This window comes from Lepisma saccharinum, unplaced genomic scaffold (assembly GCF_977018435.1).
Source record: "Lepisma saccharinum unplaced genomic scaffold, izLepSacc3.1 HAP1_SCAFFOLD_232, whole genome shotgun sequence".
In the NCBI taxonomy this organism is placed as follows: Eukaryota; Metazoa; Arthropoda; class Insecta; order Zygentoma; family Lepismatidae; genus Lepisma; species Lepisma saccharinum.
This window is the reverse complement of record NW_028143009.1, coordinates 108,337-124,471: the sequence shown is the minus strand read 5'-3', so window position 1 is coordinate 124,471 and position 16,135 is coordinate 108,337. Positions and strand designations below refer to the sequence as shown.

At 39.6% G+C, this 16,135-nt stretch overlaps 1 protein-coding gene across 1 annotated transcript in view; it reads left to right on the top strand.

Annotated features, from left to right (window-relative positions):
* LOC145982532 (uncharacterized) overlaps positions 1 to 16,135 on the top strand; it is a 48,918-nt gene that overhangs the window by 12,464 nt on the left and 20,319 nt on the right. The window contains exons 4-6 of the mRNA XM_083115981.1: positions 2,184 to 2,219; positions 6,167 to 6,293; positions 8,943 to 9,010. Coding sequence (XP_082972107.1) covers positions 2,184 to 2,219; positions 6,167 to 6,293; positions 8,943 to 9,010 — 231 coding nt within the window. The remainder of the gene's footprint in view (positions 1 to 2,183; positions 2,220 to 6,166; positions 6,294 to 8,942; positions 9,011 to 16,135) is intronic.

The following is a 16,135-nucleotide window of genomic DNA, read 5'->3' as shown; positions in this document are numbered from 1 at the left end:
GCACGCTGGCCAGTGTTGTTTGTGTCAAATGGACCGTGTGGGGCCTGGCATTGTCATGGCGAAGAATGACGTGTTTCGTCAACATTTCAGGTCTTTTCTTCCGAACAGCCCCACGTACAGCACCGTGAAGCAGTGTTGAGTAATACTTGGCATTAATTGTGGCACCCTTCTCCACAAAATCCACATGGATAACACCTTTCATGTTCCAGAAGACTGTTCCCAAAATCTTACCGGCAGACGGCAGCGCTTTGCTTTTCTTGGGTGGAGGGGAACTTTTATGACACCATTCGTACACTCTTGCCCGTGACAGTGTTTGTCCACCATACTGTGCTTGCAGTCTACGCCAAATTTGAGCAGGTTTCACCTTCTCCTTCACGAGAAATTTCATTATACACCGCTGTTCCACAGCAACAGATACACTACTTGCCGCCATCTTTGTTTACACTACTGCGCATGCGCCAAATGTGTCGCAAAGGATCATGGTTACTCGCAAGGAATCATGGTCTGTCCTGCCCTAGTAATGCAGCGCTACATTGATTCATTAATATTTTACGCACGAAAGTCCTGGTCAACCTTGAACGACCCTTGTGCATGCACCAATGTCCTTCAGGCGTACTTTCGGGGTGAAAAAGATCTCAATACACTCAAATTCAATAAATATATCAAAGAACTTAGAACTATCCTTCTCCAACCCAAAAACTGTTACTTTCTTGAGTACTTTCTTATGTGTGCCTAACAATTGGCTGTAAGCTAGAACTTGTTGAATAACAAAAAATATTTAAATGTTCCTTTCTATCTATTATCGACATTTTTTGCGTTGCCTTCGTCTTTTCTACATCTTCCTATTATATCTTACTTTCACAACATTGATACTTATAGTCCAACGATTTATTTATATTCTTTAACATTGCGCTGCCAACTATGCCTCCTATTCGAAACTCCTTTCTGTTCATCTTTTGTTCATATTGTTTCCAATATGAAATATCTGGATTGTAACAACTCTTGGTAACATTATAGTATAGGGGAGAAGGATTTCTTCAAATTTACAGGAGAAAGTACTTACGGAAATCATTTTCTGTAGCGTTGTGGAAGTTCGTGAATGTAGTTTTGATCCATTTTAATCCGAATACATGTTGTTTTCTGCGAAAATCTCTGTCCGACACGCTGTTTCTGCTGCTGCCATTTGTTTTCTGCACGAGAGCACAATGTTCCGTGTGTTAAGATGACGTAACCCCATAGTCAGTGTTTCAAACTCGCCGTGTTTTCACTAGAACATGACGTGTCGAGTACTTTTTTTTTATTTAACTATGATTGCCTAACCTAACTTAACCTAACCTAACCTTAAGGAAAATGGTTTTTGAGGCTAACGTGAATGGTTTTTGGGGCTAACCTGAATGTTTTTTTGGGCTAACGTGAATGGTTTTTGGGGATAACGTGAATGGTTTGTGGGGCTAACGTCAATTGTTTGTGGGTCTAACATCAATGGTTTGTGAGGCTAACGTCAATGGTTTGCGAGGTATTAGCATAATTTCAAATCCGGGCACGAAAGTAGGTATTTTCCGGTGAACGAGATTGCAACACTGCATAAATCGACAAAACACTCGCACAACGCGCCCTGAACCAGTACGCTATCGCCCGCCATAATGTGTTACAGAATCGAAATAACAAGTAACAGTAAGTACTCGTAAATGTAAGAAATATACATTATCTTAGTAACAAATGCATTATTTCACCTTAGGAAATGTTCCGCATTCCAAAATAGTACGTTAGCAATGTATAAAACTGCGAAATATATGATTTATAGGTGTCTCCCCCATACTATAATAGTACCCAACTCTTTTTAAAACAAATAGCCACTCTTATATGTAATCAAAATTAAGGTTTTGGCGCTACTCAAGGAGGGCACCCGGGGCCGTCGCCTGTCCTTAAGCCGCCCTGTACTACGTGGAAGGAAGGTTGACTTTTTGGCGTGTCCGGAAAAGCCCTTACACTCCTTTCCCAAGAATATGTTTGGAATGAACCAGAAACATGTAAAATCTTGTTGTGACTCGAGTTTCAATAATAGTCCCAGGCATGGTTACTAAAAGACGCTTTTCCTTCTTGTCCCTAATCAGCCATTCTGTGAATTAAAAATAAATCAGAGTATACGGAATTAATGCTTTACATTCTCTTCTTCTTTGTAGTGTTACCCTGCTTGTGTCCTGGAGAAAACCGGAGTGGTAAGTGACACTTTATATTAGGATATCCTCACAAAGAGATGGCGACATATATTCCTTTTCCGGAATGTCTGAAGTAAGAGAACGCGAACGCGTTCTGCGCGCATGTTGCGGTGTGTGCCTCGTCCAATGAACGCGCGGAGGAGAAGGGTCGCGCGGGAGGGGGAGACTCCACTGGTCATTCGCGGTCCAGTAGTTCTGTGGGAATTCTGGATTCAGGAGAGCGCAGCATAGTCTGGCCCCGCCCACAAGCTTTCGCCTCTGCGCGTTGCTACTCCAGACATTCCGGAAAAGGAATATAGCTTAAAATGTTAACTCAATCGCGAGACAGAGTACGATAACCAAAAACTTCAAGTTGTATTTTAATTTATTAAAATACGATTACAAGTGGGGACGTTCATATACAGTTAAACCAAAATATTAAATTCTCAGATGTATTTGAGTTTATTATTTTATATGTGACTTTCGTATTATTGACTTATGTGATAATTGAGTGTGTGTCAAACTGTCTTTTGTCTTTTTCTTTCCTTGTATCTTCTTCCTACCTTTTGACATTTTCTCAGTGTTTTAGTGCCTATTCCTTCGTATTTAGTTTCTCTCTTCTTGACCGTTTCTTTTTCCTAGGTTTTCCTCCCATTTTCTGTCAGTTTCTTTTTATTCTTTCTCTGTATCGATCTTCCGGTTGTGACAGTCAGGTTTATTGTCGTTATCATTATTATTATTATTCAAACCCATAGAGGTGAAATAAGGTTTTGAATCAAATTGTTGAGTGTTTTAATTTGTAAGAATATATATTTGATTTGCCAAGCCGACGGGAGGAAGGAGACGTTCGCGTGTCTTAAGGGCGAGCACCTGAAAGGTCACGTTATGCGTCTAAAGCTTAGGAAATTCGACCGTAATGACAACCATTTAAATATCTCGGTTTCCAGCGGTCAGATTTAAGTGAAACTTTTACCATCGCAGCAGCATGTGTGCAAGGACGGATGTGTGGAGTTTCGTCGCGATCAAGCAACAATTACGGATGCCAGATCAAATTGGTTGTAATTCATCAGTTTGTGAGCACTGATTGCAGTTGAGCTATGGGCGACAGCAAGGCGGAAGCTTAATCCGTAGAAACCAAACTTCGAGCACGACCCGTCCGGGTTGGGAGACAATAGAGCGAAGTGGAATGACCTCTCCGGAAGCGTCCCTTCAACGAGCGCCGAGCGTCCTTTTTCGAAATCCAAATAAAACGAAGGACATGGTTTTTCGACATACAGTCTTACCGCGATCCTTGTAGCGAGAGCACCTCCGTGCTACCGCTCCGTAAACAGTTTTGCCGCGATTCTTGTAGCGAGAGCACCTCCGTGTTACCTCTCCGTATACAGTGGACTTTGTTGTGCTTCGCGAACATCAGTGTGTGATAAGCAGTAAGTCTACACGAGTGCGCTTACCTCAACCGCTGGAGGAAGTTGAAGCGAGACTGTGTTTCCGTGATAACCTTAAGCCGTTTATAGTTTTTGTGAAACGAGGAACATCGAGAATTATGGCGGGCTAGAGGAAGAAGAGAGATGAGGGCGTTACCCTCGATTCGCCCGATGTCAGACAAGACTAATACCCATGCCTACAACATGCCAAGAAACGACGAGCTACGCCGCCTGATGCCTACCAGCCGCCACGCAGAGAGAGAGAGATGTCGAACGCTGCCCTGTTGACGTCCCGACGCGCCGACGATGCATACCAGCCGCCACAGAGAGAGAGAGAGAGATGTCGAATGCTGCCATGTTGACGTCCCGACGCGTGAGATCGTCCGACGGTGATGGAGAAGACGCGGACGAGCCAAGAACGACCGCCCAGATGCGACGTCCGAATCGCGCCTCACCGCGGAGATGTCCACCGATCCCGAGAGGAAGAGACGCCGAGGAAGAATAGGAAAACCTTTCGTGTGACTATTAAGTGATTTCAATCGCCCATGAAGACGCCAGGATGCACCGAGAAACCTGAGAGTTGGTAATGTATTCATCTGTATGAATGTCAACACGTACCGGCTCGATTGATATTTAGAGAACGCCCTAGAAATTCGTCAACATTTTGAAAACGCCCACTCAACTCGAACTTCATACCGAACTCCCGTTGCGCTTATCATTTGTAATTTATTTGTCTCAGGTCAATTTTACTTATTTCTTGTGATTTATTTTTAATGATCTTAAATTCGTTGTTGTTTGTGCTCCTTTTGTATTTGTTTAAAGTGCGTACTAATAGAGTAAAGCGCCGCCCGCTTAATTGTTTAATCTATTTGAGGTTTGTTCATTTTTATGTGTCAGCTCTGTGTCGCTGCTAGCTACGTCAGGTCGCGTATGTGATTATTTGTTAAAATATTTGCCTGGTAATATGAATTGCTCGTCGCGGCGAAGTGTTTAAGTCCCGCCTGCTAGAGAGTATATGTTCGCGTCACTCAACGGAGGTTATTGTTATGTTTAAAACCACGTTAGGTCATGTAAAAGGAAAACGTCCGCCCACGTGAGCGTAATTGCTGTTGAGACGCCTTTGTTTACGCCGGACAAATAATGTATTGTCACCGCACCGACCTAGTTTTTAAAGGTGAACTTAAGTAAGGGCTGGCTAATGAGTTGATGTAGCACTGGAGCAAAAATTCACAAATGACCTGATGAGACAAAAATTAAGGTAAAATTAAAAGCGAACGCAATAATCAGGGCTTATTGTCATAAAACCTGTACATGTCATGTATCATTTTTTGTGTTGATGACCCCGAAAGGATTGATTCTGTGAGTGAAAGTGAGAGTGAAAGAGAGGGAGATGTAGTAAATTGATTTTTGTAGGTTATGAATAGAATATACTTTTTATTTTCATGTTAATTTTGGGCTATATCATTTCGTACGCTTGTCGCTACCCGTGATTTTCAGGTATGCAGCTAGCCGCTTCCCGGCTACAGGTAAAGAGGTGGTAATTTGAAAGTATAAATGTTTTTGTTTTCTATTCGATATGGCTAATCACTATGCACTGTTGGTCACCGGTTCCTACACACTAACTTAACCTGGACCGTAACGCTATTTCACTTGTCCGAGGGAGATTTTGCCGCCCCTATCTAGGTAGTGTTAGCATTTGTTTTCCCGGGCAAGGGATGGCGTTTCACACTACTCCTCTACCTTCTCTCTCTCTTTTTTCTGCTAAATTTCTCTTTTCTCATTAATTGCGCTTTCTCTCTCTCTCTCTCTATTCTCATTAAAGTTAGTTTTTTTTCTTTCTCTCTTCTTCTCTCCCTTTCAGACTTCCTTATTTCTTTTACTCTCTCGCTCGCTCGTTTTTCTATCTTTCCCCCTTCGTCTTCCTAGCTTCACTATTTCTTCCGAGGAAGCCCCTAAGAATTATGATAACCACAGCACTATGGCGAGGAACGAGAATATGAGGAACCCAACTTCCACACTTCCCATGGTACGGTGAAAGGGACAAGAAAAAATGTAACTCTATCCAACCAGTAAGGCACTGCAGAATGTTGACCATTACAGACAATCTTTGCTGCTGGAATGGTCATGTGAAGCCTCCACAAGTGAGACTCTCACTGCTCGTCACGCCTATGGATTTAAACCTAAACGCACGGCCATGAAAATAGGCGGCTGGGCAGAATTGCGCTGGTGCCACATATGGGAAAGCAAAGCGAGAGCGGAACAAAACTCGCTGGTTCCCGCGCACTGTGTGGCAACGTCAACCGGGCTGCGTTGCCTAGTTCGTGCGACAGACCGGCCTCTCTCCGGGGTATTTTTGTGTCATCCCTGACCTTTCTAGCGAATACTGTCAGTTTGTATCACATGGATCAAAAAGGCGTTCTGCTCCGACGTGGCAACAGCGCGAACTTCTGCCATCCCCATAATTTCATGGCTATGCCGTTAAGCCAATCTCTCATAGTTTAGTTATTTATACGTTTATTAATTTCTCTTTTAATTGTCTCGCAGTTGGATGGAGATGGATTTCCCACGGAAGGGCTTTTGGACATCGTTTCATCAGAGTCCAAATCCGTGAAGCTGTTTGAAAAGTTTACAAAGGGATACACGCAGTACGAGCTATGCTGGAAGCGAGCACGTAAGTCAATAACAGCACTTGACTGTTGGGTTCACTCATACTATTCTCCGTCAACCGCAAGGACGAAGTTGATGTAAACAAAATCACGTGACTTGCGAGAAACATGCTTCCTGTGCGTTCATTTCGATGTTGTTTCGCCCATGGATATATTAATCATACCTCTAGAACTCGTAATGTAGATTCCACAACTTCGCTATACCGACTACCTTGAGTTGCATGGCTTTGCCACATGCACAGAATTCATACCTTCAGGATTCCTACGCAGCTAACATTGGCTTGTCTCTCCAATTGCGTAGTGGTAAGGTTATTGCCTTGTAATCAAGGGGCCTAGGATTAAATCCCCTGTGGAAGCACATAGTGGTTCGGATATCACAGTAGATCAAGTTCCGATTAGCTTGAGCATAAAGAGGACTTAAAACAAACTTCAAACAGCTGACATTGGAATTACCAATAGAATTTCATAGAAGATACATTGTTCAGAACGAAAATCACCAAACTCACCCATAGATGGAGCAGCTTCCTACATCTGAAAATATATGGAGGTTTACAAAGGGTGGATTGAATATTTTATGATAATTTCTTACTTAAAAAGATTCTAACATTGAATCCATTCAGATTTATTTATAAACAGACGGACAGAGCATTACAAAATATCTCTAGTTTATCAGATGTAGACAAATTACTCTAACGGATCCTTTATCGAACGCGTATTTAATCTTGAGCTATTATTTAGTGGTTCTATCAGGGCAGAAAAACCTACCAGATCTAGAAAGGTAAATTTTGGTCCACTGATAACAGTACTTGAGACAGATATGACCGTTGCATAAGGATCCTTTCTCAGCTTTCCACGATAGCACGCAAGTGCAGTTAGACGCGACCATTGACTCAAGTGCGCATGACTTAAATGTCTATTGACAAAATATGTAAGAGTGACAGCGTTAGGTGTAATGCGAAAATATCCCACTTCGAGAGGGTTTGTTACGAGTTGTAAGAGGGATCAGAAATAATGCACACAAATTGAGCGATAATAAACAACCCAACTGTATACAAGTAAAATACTGATTATGCGCGTTTCTTATCTACTTTCAATTTTGTGTTTGTATTCGTCCATTCTTGCTAGACGCGTCACCTGTCACGTGCCAGTTTCGATGACACAATGAAAGTTGCAAGGAGGAATGGTTTCTCGGAATCGACGAGAGATGGCAGCACGCTATATAAAGAGGAGCAAAGGAAATTATAAAAAAACTTGGAGCGGAGAAGAGGGATTATATATATTATAGTAAGTTGAGAAATATATAAAAGAAGAGTTCAAATACTATAAAAGAAATAAATAGAATGTTGTATATAGTAAATTAAAATAATTAAGAATATGGCTGCATATGAAACGTTTAGGAAAGTTATTAAGTAATCGAACGAATTCAGAAATCTATCTCTTTTTGATTCTCTGGCGAGGAGAACGTCGCCATGTTTTGGTTGCTTGTCCCCGGTGGCGCTGTTGTCAAATCAGACGCCCCGAAGCACTTTACGGTTGCGCTCTTTATTAGTCGCACTGGGCCATTGGTAGCGCTTGTTATTAGCGATCCTGGTTATTTCCCTTTGGTCGTTAAATAGGAGGTGGTGCTATTGTCAGTTTAGTCGACCCTACTCTTTCTACAAGTATAGCTTGTATTGTTTGCCAAAGAAGCGGAGAAAGCGAGCGCATAAATAAGATTACGCTTTAAAAAGAAAGATAACATATTAAAAGAAGAAGAAGCCTTTTTGATAATAAAAGAAGAAGAAGCCTTTTCCATATTAAAAGAAGAAGAAGCCTTTTGATAATAAAAGAAGCCTTATGATAATCAAAGAAGAAGAAGCCTTGTTGATAGTCAAAGAAGAAGAAGCCTTTTCGATAATCAAAGAAGAAGAAGCCTTTTTGATAACCAAAGGAGAAGAAGCCTTTTCGATTATACATATATATATATATATATATATATTTTTCTCTGTATTTTGGATTGATTATCAGAATATAGATCCGCATTTTAATATATCCTCTTGGCTATAAAACGCTTTCTTTGGAATTTTCGAATAAAGAACCTATCTCCCTGAGATTAAGATGTCTGTAGCCGTGGTAAATAACATTTAAGTACGCACCCCCAAGGGGCGTAGCACACCTGAGGTCGAATAATAGCCACAAATTCACATGCCACTGGAAATATCTTCACGACAGCTTGCAGTGTCTAGCCAACCATTCACGAGACACTGGCAATATCTTCGCAAGCACCTGCAGTATACAGCCAACCATTCACGAGCCACTGGAAATATCTCCGCCAGCACCTGCAGTGTGCGGTCAACCACTCGCGAGGCACCAAAAATATCTTCACGAGAACCTGCAGTGTGGCGCGAACAATTCACGATTGACTGGAAATATCTCCGCGGAAAGTATCTTCGCGATCACCTTCTGCATGTAGCCAACAATTTTCACGAGCCACTGGAAAATCTCCTGCCGCACAGGCTTTGTGCAACAAACCCTTCAGGAGCCACTGACAATATCTACGTAAACCTCGTATTTGGCCATCCCTGATGTAGATTCAAAGGTAAAATTAAGAATGTCATTACTTGCTTATGTATAGAACTATAGTATATTTAACTTCAGCATGTATTTATTCACAGGTGTCCTGAAGGATAAGTGTGACAGAGCAAACTATTACCTCTTCTGCGGATCAGACAATTTTATAGGGGTAAGTTTACATGCAAATCTTTCTGAAACATCCAGAACATTTCTAGTTTTTCTCGTAGCGGATACAATTTACTTACTTAAGTTTCTTGCCTGGTAGTGGCAGTGTAATTTTGGATTTGGATCTAGTATCAGGAACCTACGGGTGCTTTTGGGGTGCGAACTTTACTATCAGGGGTGCTATGGGTGTGTCATAGAGGGAAAACGATATTATTTATGCATTAATTTAAGCTTACAAGCAGTGACACTTACTGTTATTATTTATTTATTACACTAATGTTGCACTTATGGAGGGTTGCCACGATGGCGTAGTGGAAACGTGGTCAGCTTTTAATCAAGGGGTCCATGGTTCGATTCCCCTTAGATACACATGGCACAGTGGTTTGGATCCCACTTTAAACTGTACGACGAGTCCCAATTAGCTTATCTGTGCATAAAGTGGACTTAAACATGAAATAAATTGCAAATTAAGCAGGGTTCACCCAGGTTTTTTCCAACGGGGCTCAAATTTTGAAAAACAAAACACGAGTGTTGGAGAATTGTTTGTGGAAAAAATACTGGAATAACAAATTCACAGCATACCTTTCAATATTTCTATTAATTTTGACTATTGTATTCCAATAATACTAATTTTTATCAAAACGTTATGGAAAACACTATTCGATGGAAGAAAATTTACTTCTCAAGACTATAACCTAACACGAGTGTAATGGTGTCTGGTGTCTCTGAAGTTAGGTGAAGGCAAGTAGGAAAAAGTGTAAAAAATCCTTCTTCAGGGCGTTCACTCTAGGACTGATAAAATTAAGGTATAATTCCAGGTTTTCAAGGCGAACTTTCCACAAATTCAAGGGTAAAAGCAGATGTTTTATCTATTTCAACCTTACGTATTGCCGCCTCTTACCATCCACACACAAATATATTAACAATATAAATGGCCTGCCTTTATGTATCCAATTTATCCGAAAATTCCAATTCAATTCAATGGTATGTATATTCAATTTAAGGTGCGCAGTTTACATTTGTCATTTCACATACTCAGACTAGAAATACATCCACAAACACAAATCACAAATGTAATGGGATATAGTAATCTACGAAAAATTGTTAATTGCAAAATTTACTTAATCAAACTTCAATAAATCTTACCTTGCAATAATCTTTCTTCTGTCAGATAGATTGTTCTGCAACGGATGGACTCTAACATAGCAAAGGAATTGAGAGAATTCTGATTCCTTTCTTTCATCGATAAAAATAAAACCTAAACTGTGAAAAACTTGCTACCCGCAATATTTGGATAAAAAAATCAAGCCGCATGATTCCCGGAGTCAATAATTCACGCATAATTCCATGAATTGAAGGAATTCTCGGTTCTTATCTTCGTCTTTCCGACGAGAAAATTTTGTTTTCTAACAAAAACAACCATTATTCATTATTGGATATGACACACACTCAGTTCAACTCCTCGAAGGCAAGTGAAGTAGCTTGCTTTGTCTGCCCGTAGCTCTGCAGCTGCGTAATGACAAAGCTCGCATCCCAAGCAGTGACGTCACGGTTGTCATGCATACCAACGTAACACGGCTACCTTTGGCCGTGTCCGGATTGGCAAGCGCTCCGTCCGTTCTCTCCCGTTGCTTTCGTCTGCCGTCGATTTCGTGCGAATCTACATGTCCCCTTGCAGTATGGTTGTCACTTTTCCCGCCAGGTGTCGTCCCTAACGTCACCCACCGCGCTCTAGGGCGCAGGCGCACAGGATGGAAGCAGAAGGCAGACACCAACCACACGTTTCAATGATTTCCACCTATTTATTATTAATATTAAAATTGTGACTTATGGTTTCTTCATTTTCAATTTTTCTACTTTCAGTTTTATCGATAAAATGTTCAAGAATCACTGAGTTTTACATCATGTATTCAGTAAATGTTGTCTCCGCAAAGCGGAAGTTGCAATATGGCTGCCAAGCGAAGGGCCACAGCGAGTTTGAGCGTGCATCTGTCGCGCCGTTCGTCTCTTCCCTCCGACTCCAAGCCTGCCGCCAATTCGGACAACGAAGATAGCATGAGTCCCCGGATGGAACTGTGCTTTAGGCGAAATCTGCTGCCGGTTCGGACGCGGCCGTGTGCATAGATGTCGCTTCCACAGCTAGAGCTCTGCACTTCCGGATGGATCAGTACGGTAGAAGCTATTGTCGAGGGCGTTGGTGCTTACAATGCAGAAATACGTTTCTTTTATTCTAATATACGTGATCATGATAATTTAATAAAAACACATTGTACATTAATATGTGATGAAGTATCACTGCATGTACTTCATCTGAATAGCCGCCGCTAACGCTTACGAAATAATGTTCTTTTCTTTTTATCCATATTTCAGAAGCAGTATCTGCTTAATACCATTGTGCAAGTATACACGGACCTAGGCAATAAGACTAGAAGATAAAGAGAGTTCCTTCAGCATCACTTCTAGATTTTAATACAGCACAAAGCATTCAAATTGTAACGCAAGTTTGTGGTTACTTTGTTACTCATGCGTCCAATTGCAATAATAAACCTTTTGTATAAAGATATGTAATAAATGCAATAAAATCTGTGATTTCTTCTACGCCAGGCGTATGTTCTTGTAAAGTAAAATTATATATTGAATTGGTGTTTTAAGTCCACTTTATGCACAGTAAGGCTAATCGGGACTGGACCTACGGTTTAAAGTGGGATCCGAACCACTGTGCCATGAGTCTTCACCGGGTATCGAACCCGGGACCCCTTGATTATAAGGCGACGACGCTACCACTGCGCCATCGGGGAGGCCCTAGTGTTGCCCACGGGACGAGACTTTGGCCTGTCTCGTCTCGTGGAAATGCTGTGAAATGCTGTCTCGTCTCGAAAATATTCGTTTGTCTCGGGACACATGATCAATCTTGTCTCGTCTCGAATATTTAAAAGCCTGTCCCGTCTTGTCCCGTGGGCAACACTAGGAGGCCCTAAAATTATATATTAAAATTCACGAAAGAGTTAACAATACTATCAAAGAGAATAATTATAATTCATCTTAATGTGTTTGTTCTGTCTAATGTGTTTGTGTTCGTCTTGTGTAGTAATTGTGCTGTCTAATGTGTTTGTGTTTGTCTTGTGTAGTAGTTCCTCCATTCATATTGGGGGTTAGGCGTAGAGCTGACAACTCTGCACTGTAAAAAAAAAATGTCAAGAAACAGCAATATAAGGCCATGGATGTTCCCAAGGTAAAATATTCCGGAGATAAAAATAGTCCCCCGTTCGGATCTCCGGGTGGGGACTACTTTGGGAGGTCCATGGACTAAAGATAAGATATACATTAAATTAGGCACCTGGAATGTTCTGAACCTTTACCGGCCTGGGGCATTTCAGTGTACAGTTAATGAAATAGTTAAGTATAAATTACATGTAGTATCTGTCCAGGAAGTTAGGTGGCCAGGAGAAGGGAATTGTATAACTAAAAATTATACTTTTTTCTATGGTGGTACTGAAAATCATAATTTTGGAACAGACTTTTTCATAAATAATAGAATTATCTCGGCTCTTAAAACAGTAGAATTTATAAATGATAGGATATCATATGCAGTTTTACAGGGTAGGTGGTGTAAAATTATTTTAATAAACATACATGCACCAACGGAAGATAAAGATGATAATACTAAAGATGATTTTTATACAGAGTTAGAACAGGTCTTTGATAAATTTTCTCAGTATGATATGAAAATTCTCTTAGGTGACTGTATTGCACAGATTGGCAAAGAAGAGACATTTAAACCCGCGATTGGTAAAGAAAGGGTCATGAATTAAGTAATGATAATGGTATAAGATTGATTACTTTTGCAACCTCAAAGAATTTAATTGTGAAAAGTACCACTTTTAAACATAAAGATATCCATAAATATACCTGGTCTTCTCCAGATGGTAAAACTCATAATCAGATAGATCATATTCTCATTGATAAGAGAAGGCATACTAGTATAATTGACGTTCGTACACATAGAGGTGCTGACTGTGCCAGTGACCATTATTTAGTAATTGCTAAATTAAGAGAAAGACTCTCAGTGATAAATCATAAGCAACAAAATCTAAAAGTTCTAAAATTTGATACAGGAAAGTTTACTGATGAAAGAATTAAGAAAGATTACCAAATTAAACTGTCAAATAGATTTGATGTTTTGCAGGATTCAAATTATGATGAAAATATAAATGAAACAGACGTAAATAAGAATTGGGAGCACATACGTAATGCAATAGAATCAGCAGCTAAAGAAAGTATAGGATACCATAAACCGAGAAAAAGTAAGCCATGGTTTGATAATGAATGTCATAATCTAATAGAAATAAGAAATCAGGCTAGACTTAGGTGGTTAAATAACTCATGATACAAATCTAAACAATTATAATAGAATAAAGCGAGAAGTTAACCGCACGTTTAGAAGTAAAAAAAGAGATTACTTGAAAAGCAAAATTAACGAAATTGAAACAAACAGCAAAAATAAAAATATCAGAGATTTATATAAAGGTGTAAATGAGTTTAGAAAGGGGTGGCAACCTAAAGTAAACTTGATAAAAGATAAAGATGGTGATTTTCTAGCTGACCCAAGCGATATTCTAAATAGATGGAAGAACTACTTTAATGACCTTTTAAATGTCCATGTAGGAGATAAATCAGAAGTAAATGAAGTCCACACAGCAGAACCTTTAGTTCCAGAACCTAACTTGACTGAAGTTAAAGATGCTAAAGAATAACAAAGCACCTGGCATTGATTTAATACCAGCTGAATTAATATGGTGGAAATTCATTAATATGTCAAATTCATAAATTAATTTGTTTAATATGGAATAAAGAAGAAATCCCTCAACAGTGGAAAGAATCCATAATTGTTCCTGTGTTTAAGAATGGTGATAAAATGAACTGCAATAATTACCGTGGAATTTCTCTACTCTCTACAACATATAAAATATTATCTAACATTCTTTTAACAAGACTAACCTCATATGCTAATGAAATTATAGGTGATTATCAATGTGGATGTAAACGTAACAGATCAACTACAGATCAAATTTTTCACATCAGACAGACATTTGAAAAAAAGTCTGAATATAATCAAAATGTCCATCAGCTATTCATTGATTTCAAAAAAGCATATGATTCGGTCAAAAGAGATAAATTATATAATATATTAGTCGAGTTTGGAATACCTAAGAAGCTTGTTAGTATGATAAAAATATGCACCAGTGAAACAGAAAGTAAAATTCGTGTGGGTATTAATATGTCTGACAAATTTACAATTCATGATGGGTTAAAACAAGGAGATGCATTATCTCCATTGCTCTTTAATTTTGCCTTAGAATATGCTGTTAGGAAGGTAAAAGAAACTAAAGAAGGACTAAAATTAAATGGTGTGACTCAGTTGTTAGCATATGCAGATGATGTAGACTTACTGGGGGATGATGTGAATACAATTAAGAATAATGCTAAATTATTTTTCAAAACTGCTAAGGAGATAGGTTTGGAAGTTAACAAAGAGAAAACTAAATATATGCTTACAGGCCGAAACCAAGTGTTAGGTAATAATCAAAATCTAATTATTGATAACAACTCGTTTGAACCAGTTCCCAAATTCAAATACTTAGGAGTAATATTAACAAATGAAAATTATATTAAAGAGGAAATAAAAAGTAGGCTTAATTCAGGAAATGCATGTTACTTCTCTCTTCATAAACTTTTGTCTTGTCGTTTAATATCTAAGAAACTAAAAGTTAAAATATACAAAACAGTAATTTTGCCTGTAGTATTATATGGATGTGAAACTTGGTCCCTTACATTGAAAGAGGAACATAAATTGAGAGTATTTGAAAATAAGATCCTTAGGAAAATATTTGGACATAAAAGGGATGAGGAGACAGGTGAGTGGAGAAGGTTACATAATTTAGAACTACATAATTTGTATTCATGTCCAGATATTATTAGAATGATTAAATCAAGAAGACTTAGGTGGGCAGGCCATGTGGCACGAATGGGAGAGGAAAGAGGAGTTTACAGGATTCTTGTTGGGAAACCTGATGGTAAGAGACCTGTAGGAAGGCCAAGACGAAGATGGAGGGACAACGTTGAGATGGACCTAAGGGAAATCGGTAGGGATGGAAAAGAGTATATAGAACTTGCTCAAGATAGGGACAGATGGAAGGCCTGTGTTGCTACAGCCATGAACCTTCGGGTTTAAGAAGGCTAGGGAGTTAGTTAGTTAGTTAATGTGGTTTGTTCATTGCATTTATAGAAGGGGACTTGTATGAAATCTGCAGCCAGTGATGAACAGCATGTCTCCCTTATGCCAAACGTGTTCCACATGTCTACCATCAGTCTGAACATGTTTCAACATGTTTCCTTAAATCTCTTCAAAATGTGAGTCTACAGAGCAACCATTGCGGTGGTTATCCTGTCCCAGTGCTACATTGCAAATACAATTAGCTTGAGATCTGGTGACCGTGGTGTCCATTCCAAACATTCCTTCCCTGCAATAGCGTACGACATTGGTTCCAGACTTTATGAACACCCTGTAGTACTGGAAAACAATCCATTCATCCATGTTATATTAGTTGCCATCCTACTGCAGTATAAATTACCATGACGGTTGTTAAACCTTAACGGCATTACATACTTAACCAAATTAAGATAAATTTAATGGTCTAGTTTTAAAACTACGCGTATGAACAGTAATTTATAACGAAGCTGTTAACGACGTCATGTTTGTTGATTGATTGATTTGTTGTTTTAAGTCCACTTTATGCACAGGAAGGCATATCGGGACTGGACCTCCGGTTAAAATGGGATCCGAACCACTGTGCCATGTACCTCCACCGACTATCGAACCCGGGGACCCCTTGATTACAAGGCGATGACGTTACTACTACGCCATCGGGAGGCCATTTGTTTGTTGATTAATTTAGTTGATTTTACTTCGCGTTTCTGCCACTTTTGGCTAATTAGGATGATGAGTGATGATAAAATGAAATACATGAAGGGACAAACACACATAGACAGAGGATTTCACTGCGCATGATCCAGACGCCAGAGCCTCTGTAGTCTGCATAATTGAGTCCAGGTTGTACTATGTGAAAAT